Source organism: Agrilus planipennis, unplaced genomic scaffold (assembly GCF_000699045.2).
Source record: "Agrilus planipennis isolate EAB-ADULT unplaced genomic scaffold, Apla_2.0 scaffold75, whole genome shotgun sequence".
Lineage (NCBI taxonomy): Eukaryota > Metazoa > Arthropoda > Insecta > Coleoptera > Buprestidae > Agrilus > Agrilus planipennis.
Genome location: NW_020439028.1, coordinates 1,146,945 through 1,160,482, shown reverse-complemented (window position 1 = coordinate 1,160,482; position 13,538 = coordinate 1,146,945). Strand labels below are relative to the sequence as shown.

The 13,538-nt window shown below is 35.0% G+C and overlaps 1 protein-coding gene across 1 annotated transcript in view; it reads left to right on the top strand.

Annotated features, from left to right (window-relative positions):
* Positions 1–12,151, top strand: part of LOC108736005 — an 88,882-nt gene extending 76,731 nt beyond the window's left edge. Inside the window, exons 6-8 of the mRNA XM_025976431.1 lie at positions 8,274–8,529; positions 8,607–8,736; positions 11,304–12,151. Of these exons, the coding sequence (XP_025832216.1) occupies positions 8,274–8,529; positions 8,607–8,736; positions 11,304–11,531 (614 nt within the window). The 3' untranslated portion in view covers positions 11,532–12,151. The remainder of the gene's footprint in view (positions 1–8,273; positions 8,530–8,606; positions 8,737–11,303) is intronic.
* Positions 12,152–13,538: the final 1,387 nt, after the last annotated feature.

Here is a 13,538-nt window from a genome sequence, read left to right as displayed (position 1 = left end):
AAAATGTACGTCTTTTTGAGTAAGCATGATGAATAAATCTCTTAAGATAATGACACCAATGAGGGCGGTGGTATAAATTTGGTACTGTCACGTATATAAGAATAATTACTATAAAAATATAAATTTTTAAATTGCTACATACAAAAAGCAACTTTTACTAGTATTTGGATTGGAAATTTGGCACTATACAAAAAAGTTTACTTAAAATAACTTGCAAACAAATAAACAAATTAAACATGACGCAGGTAACATCAAAATCAAGACTCGCGCACTTTTGTTCAACTGGTATTAAAGTTAAGAAATAAAATCGATAAAGCCTTGTGTACCTAACAGGATACAGTACAGAGAAGAGTTGTATTCGGTGGTTCAGCAAATACACCACTGCGCACAACAGCAGATAGTCATTGAATATGTAGTAGAATTAGAGTATCACCGTACGCAAGATTCAAATTTTTTGGTGGTACATTTTTTGTACTGCCACCCCTGAAAGAGTTAAAAGGCTTCTTCCACATGTCTGCAACATCAAACGTCAGTGATTCTAATCTAGAGATTTCATCTCATCCATTTTGAATTTGTAGTTTAGTATGTAGCCTTAACTGCCAACTCTTTATAACTACTAGTGATGCATATCATACAGTTTCCTTGGTAATGTGATCAAAAATGTGTTAAATGAATATCGTTTCAAAAAGTTGATTTGGTATTTTACCACCAAGTGATAGTTTTATCTTCTTATACCTTGTAGATACGTCTTTGTCTTCAAGTCGATGTTTTGTGTAAAATGGAGTCACTTTTCATCAAGTAGATGTGATGTTTTGGTTGTTTTGAAAATTTGTCTTCCACAATCCCTACTGATTGATATGAATGAAGTATACTCTAACACGAGCCTATTACTTTAGATTTATCAGGGTAGATATCGAAATTTTAGTTAATGCTTTCGTATTTTCGATACCTAAACCCAATTTGAAAACCAAACCCATAATTTTCCGACTCACATCTATGAATTGTTTTCTCATGATAAGTAAAGAAAAGGTAGCCCAATAGCAACTAGTATGGTTTTTGAGAGGAAAAGGAGAGAAAACCGAAATAGATGTGTTTTATAATTATGAAAAGAGGTTGGTTAAGTCTTCTTTAAACAAAAATTTTTTAATGTTTCAGTACTTCGTTGTCGACAAAATTAAAAAAACTCTTGTTGTACTCCAAACTAAACCTGCGCGTTTCATATCGATGCATGTTTATATATGAAACACATCTTAAACGTACTATTCGATGCCACATAACATGTAGTGACTTGTCGCGTAGAACAGTTCATTATGGAGCCAACCACGTGTATACTAGTAGTACGGCAGTAACCGTTTATTGTATTGCTTCCTAAAATCTTTTCATGACGTTCACCACTCCCTTTGGACTTGAAAAACCCATCGCGGAAGCAAGAAAATGTTGGTAAACACTTACCTCACCATCTTCAGTAGTTTTCTTTCCTCGTGCGACCTTGAACTGGTTCTGATCCTTTCTCTCGATCTCTTTCCACTCTTGAAATTTCTTGTTATTTTCAAATAAAAAATACTCCTCTTCAATAACAATATTATGTTGCGATTGATAATGTTGGATCATCTCCTTACACGAAGTACATGAAAAAAGACACGGCGGCCGACGGAGGATGCATTATCGAAACATGCTTTTTCAAGGTATCCGCGCGCGATGTCGAAAAATCACAAGAACTGCACGAGTATGTTCTTGTATTATCAGCACTGTTGTGAGCAGACTTTAAATGCCTACTCAAAATTTTATTTAATGTAAAAGTTTTATCAAAAATTTAACAACAAAACATTTTTATTGGTGTTCGAAGTCGATAAAGTAATACAATAAAAACGACAATATGTATGATGTATGATCGGCGCTCTTCGGCTCTGTTCGTGGCTCCGCACGGGGCGCGCTCGAGACACAAGTGTATACTAGAATTATTGATGCAATCTTTTCAATTAGATGTAAAGAAGCTGGGGGGGGGGGAGTCCGGGCACCAAGGGCTACAGAACACAACTAATTTTCATGTATATATCAGATCAATGTGCTTTGTTTTTTTAACCGTTCGAAGTAGCAACTAATCTTTTTTCTTCAGCTGGAATACCACAAAGTACCTTACGAACTTAAATGCATAGAAGTGTGGGGATGCGGTGATTCTACCAGTCGCGAAGTTCAGTTGGAGATAAAAAAGTGGGAAATAAAGGAAGCTGAAAGACAACGTAACGTTAAATTAAGCGCAGCTGATTGGCTGGACCATCCGGATAGGTATTTACTCGAACTGGCCGGCAGACCGCAGTATAACGACCAGCAAAATCCTACTTGAACAGTTGCTATACATTTGTAGATCATTAATTTAATTTCTCTAAAGGGTTAGTCGTGGTATCTCTTATTTAAGTGATTATAAAAACAATTTTGCTATTTTATTTTCTGTTTATTTGAACGCAATCGTTAATGATTAGTATAATTAAATTGTTGGTATTATACTTAGTAAATTAATTAGACCAAATGAAATTTAGCCTTGCATTTCCTGGGATTGCAGCATGCATGAATGTATGCTTAATCCATGTCAATATTGCATCTGGTAATAATTGACAAATTTTATTAACCTTTACGTGTAAATATTGTTATATCCTGATTTTAATTTAATTTCCCAATTTTCCAATAGATTTCTACTCAAACAACTCAATTCTTGTGTCATTATATAGTAAAATATACTAAACAGTATAATTTTAAATAGTATGGATATTAATCTTTAATCGCTTTGTAAAATCTGACGGTGCCTATTGATTACACATACATTTGTATAAAATTTGAAATGGACTTACACTGAAAGTATTTTTTGGATAGCATGTATGGTAAATCCAAGTAGAAATAAGACAGTTTAGAAAAAGTTATAATTGAAATTATGGGTAGTGTTAAGTAAAATAATTTTTAGTTCTTACCTTAAAGAAAACTTATTTTTTAGCAACTTGATTTGAAGTGATTCTTTTACCAGGTATACAAGCTTAAATCCGCTGTTTTTTTTTTTTTAAGAAAAACACCTTTTTTTATAAAAAGCAAAACCAAATTTATTCAAAATACTATCCAGTGCTTGCGATACATTTCTTCCATCTTNTACAGGGAAATCGTTCGAATTAATTTATTTTTATTAAAAGAAAATTCAGACATTAAAAAAAAATATTCCCTATCCTGAATTATAAAGGAATGGTATCCATAGGCTAAAAAAAATCACCCCTTTATTATTATGTATATTCAGTACACCGCAGCAAGTTGTACTATCAAAGTATGAGCAAAATACTAGAAAAAACCTTCTGAAGTGAAGTGTCATCCAACTGGATTCCGATCGCCCATATGGGATTCGGACACTTTATAATAATTGATTTGGGTATACGCTATCATTAGTGGCTCAAATTATCAAGCAGTATTTTATGGGACGATAAATCACTAAGCAGAATAATAGAAAACAAATTATGTATCAAAAGGAGACCATTATATACATTAGCAAAACTAAAGACGATTCTGGTGGTCGAAAAATCACTGAAAGTTCCTTAGATATGTTATTATTATAATTGACGCTCTAAAGTTTTAATAGTAACTGTCATTAATTTACAATATTTACATACCGACGTATTTGTTCTTTACCTAATACTTATTCGTTTTTATTGGTCCTTGGTTGCTGCTGGCTTCAGTAATGTTTATAATCCCATGTACTAAAAATTTTTCCTTTTATTGGAAAGTATTCATTCCACTTTTACAATCAACTGAAAATTTTCCAGATACACATCTATGTTACTCTATTAATATTATATAAAATTGTCTTGTTACTGTACCTCGTCTACGTGTTTGGCAGATTACACAGGTCTACGAATTTTTTTTTTTTAAGTTTTTTTCTTAAATTGTGAATAATTGTCGTAATTGTCTTAGAAGTAATAGGAAACGATATTCATTTATTAACCCATAAACGCTCAGAGGTCACGATTTCCATTTGAACCCTTGTCACGTAATGAGTGCTAAAAGAAAAAATATTCGATAACCAGTGTTTCTATATTTTTAACGATGCTCTTTTCGATGGTGTTGGTTAAAAATATCTCCTACAATATTAAAACAACAATTTTTGAATTGACTTTTTTCATATCTTGCAGTTTTAAAGTTCGAGAATCATTCGTAAGGTTATAAATTTCATCACTGCTTGACAAATCATTATCATCAATATATTCTGAATTTTGTGATAAATGCATATCAGAGCTCTTAGTTTTAGTAGAAACTGGTAGGGGTAATTCGGGTCCATGTGAAACTGGCTTTCTTATAGACAAAACATCAGGATATATAATTTTGGCATGGTTTTTAGAATTATATTCTGTTACATTTGTCGAACAAAAATAACAATCATTAGTATGATCCCAAAAAGGCCAGCTTCTCTTTATCTTATTTTCTCAGTAGAAGTACTCACAGGCAAGTCCTTAGACAAATTAATTTGAGTTGTAATCTCTGAGCCTGTGAGTCGTCGATCTCGTTTGCTGATCAATACAGTACGCCTAACTTCAGCAATTGTGTTTTTTCATATATATATATAGTCATATATTGAAACATAGTGAATGGTTTAAGCGGTGAGCAAAAACTTTTGACTGGTAGTGTACATACATCTTTGAAATTACTGACTTTTCATAACCACAAAGAGATTAATTGTCTAATTAAAATTTCATTGAACTGTTGTAGTTTCTAACATTTCTTTTTAACATTCAGGTCTGTTAAAACAGGATAGTGCTGCCAGTCAAGGTATATCATCTGCTGTCTATTACAATTTCTAATGTTATGCAGCAATAACTGTTCAGACATTTTCAACAGGAAATTATTATTTTAGGTTTGGAATTAGCTACTCCAGTATTGGAAGAAGGCAATCCCTTTGATAAGGCGAAGCCTCAACAACATCTGTTGCAAATGAGTAGTTCTTGGCTGTTAGCTGGAGCTTTACCTCCGTTATATTCACGTCCTCAAAAGGCTCACTCTCCAAACAGTAGCGGAGTAGGTGAGAGAATGTTTTATTTTGTCATTGTTTTATAAAATGAAATACGGTAGTGGCACCAAAAGTGGACATTTGTAGTTTTCAAAGAGAATGTTGTTTACGAACGAATGTTATTTGAGTACATAATAATAGTCAGTATTGCTAAATTAGTAAAATAAATTACAGCTACAAAAAAAACACTACGTACCTTCCTGAGTTGGTTCTATTTTTTTCTGTTGCAATTACTTATGTCTTCTTTTTCAATATGAAATCAAACAAAACATTCTGGACATACTACAGATTTCGAAGGTCAACTCGCACACCTTTCCTAATTTTTTTATTTTTTACGGTGTGTACATCGTTTTTGATTTGTTTTTTTTTTTTGCTGAAGTTCAACAAATTCTTTTCAGAATACTTGTTGTACAGTATGTTTGCATTCAGTAAGATCTGCTGTAGAATATGCAAAGCAAACTTCTTGTGCCATCTTGCGTTTGTAGATCACCCTAACTTTGCTCATATTCTGGTTATATTTAACACAAGGAAGGGTTTTATTCTTGTATCACGTGTTTTTGTCTGCGTACTCGAAAATCTCATTTTTAAATTCTGTTAAAGAATAAAGAATGTGGCGTCTCTTCGCTACTAAAATGCCGTTATGGTGTACAATTTCTCCGTTTCCCAACTTTGCATTTTCTTCTTTATTTTGACTCATGATCTTGTACAATAAGATTTTAAATACTCGCGAAAATCAAATCGGTCAGAGTTGGAGTTTGCACTGTGTGGATGACGATTCCCGTTTTTCCTCTTACACACTAACTTCTCGTAATCGTGGGAACACCTAATTCAACCTTCCGACCCTTAGGGAAAGCAGCAAGATTAAAGGCTCATTACTCGTCTAGTTTTCACGTACATACTTGCTCATCAGTGGACGACCTTTGCAGGTCGATTGAGTGCCTCATAATGGAGGAGGACTCTTCCCCCGAAGGGTTGGAATTCTCCTACATATGAGAAGCGACAGGATCAGGTAAGTCATGGTCATCAACACCACACGTTATTGACACCTTGCCAGATTCAATGTGAGTGCTCGCAGGGTCGCTTATAGAGGTGGTATCTAATCGTACTCGCGTAGCAGGAGGAGAAGGTGACGATCAAGAAGGTCGTCTCCTTTTGGAGCGCTCAAAAGGACTAATAGCCCGCTCTGGGAAGAGACCTTCCGTCGGTGAAGAGGCGGTTGGGCTGCAATAGGACATAGTTTTGCCAGTTTGCTTCTAAGAAGTGCACTTTGCGATGGCATTTAGGTAGAGACGGCCAAGGGAACAGAATCGCTTCTTTAGGGATGCGCATGGGGTGTTGCCGCGGAAGAAACTTGTGTACAAGACAATGCCCGGTAGGTTTCGATGGACGATGATGATGTTGCCTTTTACTAGAAGTGCTTGGACCAGTAGAAAAGGGCTTACTCTTGTAATGGGTTTCGAGCGCCTTCACTACAAGGTCCTTTGCGTAATCTAAGTAGGCTTTATACATTGCTTTTTCCCGTCCGTATCGCAACCGGTGCTCAGTCAGCAGACCCGTAGCTAAAATCGCCTGTTTGAATGAAAACCCCTTCAGGGATTGAGCCTCGACCTGGGCAGTCAAGGAAAGTAGGTTGATTTCCGGAAGGGGGAGTTTAGATTCAATTTCCTCCTTGTACTGGGCAGGATGAGCTCGTCGCTCGTGTTGGCACACGGCAGGAAAAGAGGGGACTAACACCACAAAACTGGCAGCGTTCTCGATCTCTTGTTCCGCATTCTCTCAGGTGTCCTTCTAAAGAATACTTTAGTGGGTAAGATTTCCCACACCTAACGCAGACAAAAGCCTGCGTAGCTTCGCGAGAGACGGAACTTGAGTAGGTGCTCTGGTCTTGGGACTTGGTCCCTGAAGCGAATGAAACTCTTTTGGCAGAGGCCTGGGAGACCGGCCTAGATGTTCGGCCCGGTGAGTTCTATTAAAATTTGATTGGTATTGACATCCTGAAAATGTAAGCTGTTTTTTTTTAATAACGATGAATTAAAAGCTATTTGGTCTGTTATTGGAAATTTTATGTAGTAACCTGTTTGAACTGTATTAATAACGTAGTCACTATCAAAGTTTAACAGCAACCGTCTTGTTTCAATGTGAAGTTTCCGCAGAGGCCAAAATGTCGTCATTGAAGACGCTTCTTTTTGTGACACAAATTTTGTAATTTTTATTTCACGAATGTTGTGCATTCGTTTGAATTTTTTCACCCACCGATCTGACGCTTTAAATTGAAAATCAGGGAACTGACTAGCAGCGACTAAAGCTCATTGTTGTAAATTTCTTGTAGTTACTTGTTTGTAATTGACAAAATGATGATACGTCCATGAATCAATGATGTAATACTTATCAAAAGTAGTTCCACCACTCTCAACATCTTTTTCTCATAATTTTATATGGTCCATTCTTTTTAACTTACTACATCCATTTTTTTGTAATGTCTGTAGTTTTCACATAGGGTGGGCTTTCGATATTTTTATTTCGATAACATTTATTTTATATTCCAATGAGATGTACTCTTTTAATTTATGTTTCTTCTCTGGTTCGTAGTCATCAGATGAGTCACGTTCAATATGTTCGAATTTTGCTTCTGTACACTCTTGTTGGGAATGAATCAATTCTTCATCGGTAATAAACTTCATTTCATTTAATACATCGAATGTATTACTGTACAATTCAGCACCTAACAACATGGCATCTTCAGATAGCGTGTTGGAGGATGTGTTTGCAATTAAATTATTTTCGAGAAGCAAATTTTCATAATCTATTCCATCTTTCAACCGTTGTTTGGATGTATCGCTGAATAAAGAAGTATCGGGAGTTTTCTCATCACTGTGTGAAGAACTAGCTTCACTTGAAATAACTTTTCAAGATACACTACACAAACACGTCTGTAGCTGTTGAAATTCACAAACGAACCATAGACAGAGAGACAGACCTCTATTAAATCATTAAATGAACCATTTTGTTAAATTAGTTTATGAGAAGATCATAAAATGTAAACATAATACCGAATTAATGTACTCTTTTTATTCTCTATTTGTTAAAGATTATTTTTATTAATATTTTTTTTATATGTTTTTCCACTGATAAAAGTATATCCACTATGAGAGCTATGTCCATTATTGGTTTCTTTACCTATGATGTTTATACATATACGTTTGTAGTTTGAGATTTATACGTTATCGATGATTTCTAGGTTTAAGTAGCCAAACATTTTTCAACAAGTTTATTAGTGCAGTACCATCTCATTGGATCCTTCTATACGACTCTAACGAGATGGGATTGGGGTTAAACAGATTTTTACATCATGTGATGGGGTATAAGGGACCGACACTTATTCTCATTAAAATAGAAAACGATACGAAATTCTGTGTAGCTTGTCCAAATGAATGGAAGGAGTCACATCAATATTGGGGTGGTGAAGAATCGGCTCTGTTCCAAATTTTTCCTAAGTAATTTACATTTTTGTATTGAACTTATTGAGTTTTAAAGACGAAGTCATCAAAGATTAATTTGCCTTTACATTTAGATTCCTTCTGTTGGACAAAGGAGCGAAGATGTTGTACTTAAATACCACGGTGCGTGGTTATCCTCAAGGACTGAGAGTTGGAAGAGATCCCAGAAGCCCTGTTATTTCGGTGAATGTTGGCTTTGAGAAAGTAAGTTAACATTAACTACATGTAACATTTATGTATATCACTTGAAACAAAAACCATTAAACAAAATGAATAATATGAACAATACCGGGAGTGTTGTCATCTAAATCGTCTATAATACTTTTTGGTGCCCCCCAAGAAACTTCAAATTCAATGAGACTTTCCGAAGAAGCAAAGCTTTTATTCCATACAACCTTTCTTTGTTTAGTTGACACACTTTCCACTAGTTGTTTAAGTTGTTGTTGTAGCACATTTAGTGGAATATATGATTCGCTTTCAGTATCAGAAAGTTCCATTTCTATTGATACATTTTCTCGTCCACAAAGAGTACATTTTCATCTGTATCTTCACTAACAACGGATTCCTGATCGTATGGTAAACTTTCATATTCTTCATCTGCATTTATCTCATCCAAAAGTTCATTATCTGACAACCCTTTTAATCTTATTTGACTAAAATGTACGTCTTTTTGAGTAAGCATGATGAATAAATCTCTTAAGATAATGACACCAATGAGGGCGGTGGTATAAATTTGGTACTGTCACGTATATAAGAATAATTACTATAAAAATATAAATTTTTAAATTGCTACATACAAAAAGCAACTTTTACTAGTATTTGGATTGGAAATTTGGCACTATACAAAAAAGTTTACTTAAAATAACTTGCAAACAAATAAACAAATTAAACATGACGCAGGTAACATCAAAATCAAGACTCGCGCACTTTTGTTCAACTGGTATTAAAGTTAAGAAATAAAATCGATAAAGCCTTGTGTACCTAACAGGATACAGTACAGAGAAGAGTTGTATTCGGTGGTTCAGCAAATACACCACTGCGCACAACAGCAGATAGTCATTGAATATGTAGTAGAATTAGAGTATCACCGTACGCAAGATTCAAATTTTTTGGTGGTACATTTTTTGTACTGCCACCCCTGAAAGAGTTAAAAGGCTTCTTCCACATGTCTGCAACATCAAACGTCAGTGATTCTAATCTAGAGATTTCATCTCATCCATTTTGAATTTGTAGTTTAGTATGTAGCCTTAACTGCCAACTCTTTATAACTACTAGTGATGCATATCATACAGTTTCCTTGGTAATGTGATCAAAAATGTGTTAAATGAATATCGTTTCAAAAAGTTGATTTGGTATTTTACCACCAAGTGATAGTTTTATCTTCTTATACCTTGTAGATACGTCTTTGTCTTCAAGTCGATGTTTTGTGTAAAATGGAGTCACTTTTCATCAAGTAGATGTGATGTTTTGGTTGTTTTGAAAATTTGTCTTCCACAATCCCTACTGATTGATATGAATGAAGTATACTCTAACACGAGCCTATTACTTTAGATTTATCAGGGTAGATATCGAAATTTTAGTTAATGCTTTCGTATTTTCGATACCTAAACCCAATTTGAAAACCAAACCCATAATTTTCCGACTCACATCTATGAATTGTTTTCTCATGATAAGTAAAGAAAAGGTAGCCCAATAGCAACTAGTATGGTTTTTGAGAGGAAAAGGAGAGAAAACCGAAATAGATGTGTTTTATAATTATGAAAAGAGGTTGGTTAAGTCTTCTTTAAACAAAAATTTTTTAATGTTTCAGTACTTCGTTGTCGACAAAATTAAAAAAACTCTTGTTGTACTCCAAACTAAACCTGCGCGTTTCATATCGATGCATGTTTATATATGAAACACATCTTAAACGTACTATTCGATGCCACATAACATGTAGTGACTTGTCGCGTAGAACAGTTCATTATGGAGCCAACCACGTGTATACTAGTAGTACGGCAGTAACCGTTTATTGTATTGCTTCCTAAAATCTTTTCATGACGTTCACCACTCCCTTTGGACTTGAAAAACCCATCGCGGAAGCAAGAAAATGTTGGTAAACACTTACCTCACCATCTTCAGTAGTTTTCTTTCCTCGTGCGACCTTGAACTGGTTCTGATCCTTTCTCTCGATCTCTTTCCACTCTTGAAATTTCTTGTTATTTTCAAATAAAAAATACTCCTCTTCAATAACAATATTATGTTGCGATTGATAATGTTGGATCATCTCCTTACACGAAGTACATGAAAAAAGACACGGCGGCCGACGGAGGATGCATTATCGAAACATGCTTTTTCAAGGTATCCGCGCGCGATGTCGAAAAATCACAAGAACTGCACGAGTATGTTCTTGTATTATCAGCACTGTTGTGAGCAGACTTTAAATGCCTACTCAAAATTTTATTTAATGTAAAAGTTTTATCAAAAATTTAACAACAAAACATTTTTATTGGTGTTCGAAGTCGATAAAGTAATACAATAAAAACGACAATATGTATGATGTATGATCGGCGCTCTTCGGCTCTGTTCGTGGCTCCGCACGGGGCGCGCTCGAGACACAAGTGTATACTAGAATTATTGATGCAATCTTTTCAATTAGATGTAAAGAAGCTGGGGGGGGGGGAGTCCGGGCACCAAGGGCTACAGAACACAACTAATTTTCATGTATATATCAGATCAATGTGCTTTGTTTTTTTAACCGTTCGAAGTAGCAACTAATCTTTTTTCTTCAGCTGGAATACCACAAAGTACCTTACGAACTTAAATGCATAGAAGTGTGGGGATGCGGTGATTCTACCAGTCGCGAAGTTCAGTTGGAGATAAAAAAGTGGGAAATAAAGGAAGCTGAAAGACAACGTAACGTTAAATTAAGCGCAGCTGATTGGCTGGACCATCCGGATAGGTATTTACTCGAACTGGCCGGCAGACCGCAGTATAACGACCAGCAAAATCCTACTTGAACAGTTGCTATACATTTGTAGATCATTAATTTAATTTCTCTAAAGGGTTAGTCGTGGTATCTCTTATTTAAGTGATTATAAAAACAATTTTGCTATTTTATTTTCTGTTTATTTGAACGCAATCGTTAATGATTAGTATAATTAAATTGTTGGTATTATACTTAGTAAATTAATTAGACCAAATGAAATTTAGCCTTGCATTTCCTGGGATTGCAGCATGCATGAATGTATGCTTAATCCATGTCAATATTGCATCTGGTAATAATTGACAAATTTTATTAACCTTTACGTGTAAATATTGTTATATCCTGATTTTAATTTAATTTCCCAATTTTCCAATAGATTTCTACTCAAACAACTCAATTCTTGTGTCATTATATAGTAAAATATACTAAACAGTATAATTTTAAATAGTATGGATATTAATCTTTAATCGCTTTGTAAAATCTGACGGTGCCTATTGATTACACATACATTTGTATAAAATTTGAAATGGACTTACACTGAAAGTATTTTTTGGATAGCATGTATGGTAAATCCAAGTAGAAATAAGACAGTTTAGAAAAAGTTATAATTGAAATTATGGGTAGTGTTAAGTAAAATAATTTTTAGTTCTTACCTTAAAGATTGTTAATGACTGAATCAGACAACATACATAGGTATACAAGCTTAAATCCGCTTTAAGTTTTTTTTTTTAAGAAAAACACCTTTTTTTATAAAAAGCAAAACCAAATTTATTCAAAATACTATCCAGTGCTTGCGATACATTTCTTCCATCTTTCGGGTAATTTCTAGATTCCACGCCATAAAAAATTTTTCTTTCGAGGCAAACCATATATCCAAGCCATTTTCGGACGTCGAAGTGCTGCTCAGCGTGCGAGTGGCCTATCGAGGCAAACAAATGATAGTCGGTAGGGACTAGGTCTGGTGAATAAGCGGGGTGGCCTAGAACCTCCCAGTTAAGCGTCTTTAAGTAGTTTTGGACTTTTTTTGACGTGTGGGTCGGAGTATTGTCATGGAGGAAAATCAGCTGTTCATGTCTTTGCTCGTGTTCGGGTCTTTTCTCAGGCAATTTGATCAGTTGGTGGTAACGGTGGGCATCGTCAGTTTCACTAGGTTTCAACAGTCCATAGTAGATGATACCCCGCTGATCCCACCAAACGCACAGCATCGTCTTCCGTCCGAAGCGATTTGGTCCACCCACGATTTTCTTCATTTAATATTCTCAAAAATACAATTTTCATCGCCAGTCACAATCCGATGCAAAAACATCTTTCTTTTTTATCAGGCAAGTAAGATTTCGCATGTGTTTTGGCATCGCTCCATCTGCCTATCGTTGAATTCATGCGGCACCATTTTTCAATCCTTTGAGCCTTACCCATAGCATGTAGACGCATGGAAATGGCTTGTTGACAAACATCTACTTGCTCGGCAAACATTTTCTGCAAAAGAGCCTTCAGTTCATGGTCCTTAAATTTCCTGGGCCGATTTTGACGCTCCTTGTCACTCAAATCGAAATTACTATCTTTGAATTGACGAAACCAATCGCGGCACGTTGTTTTCGATAAAGCATTGTCACCGATTTCTTCAAATTGAAGCAGAAAAGTAGAGCTTCCCGCAGAGGCTTTTGTCTCGCACAAGACATGATTACTATAAAAGTATGTTTTTGTATAAAATTGATGATGATGTGAACTGACTATTGTTGACAGATGTCGTACTCATAAAAGAAAATATGGCGTGTACATATCAGCTTGATATGCTCACTGACGCCATCTATGAGCAAACAGCGGATTTAAGCTTGAACCACAACATCTCATAAATATGATAATCAGTATTGATTTGAGTTTTTTTTATGCTGGTTTAAAATGATATATTATAGACAAAAAAAGATATTTTTTCAGTGCCTTATAAAACCAAACTATTTTCGGGGCTGTTTGCATAAATGCACATTCACTCAAATTTTATACTAAAATGATATCATTATTTTAATGTAAGCTAACTAATGTT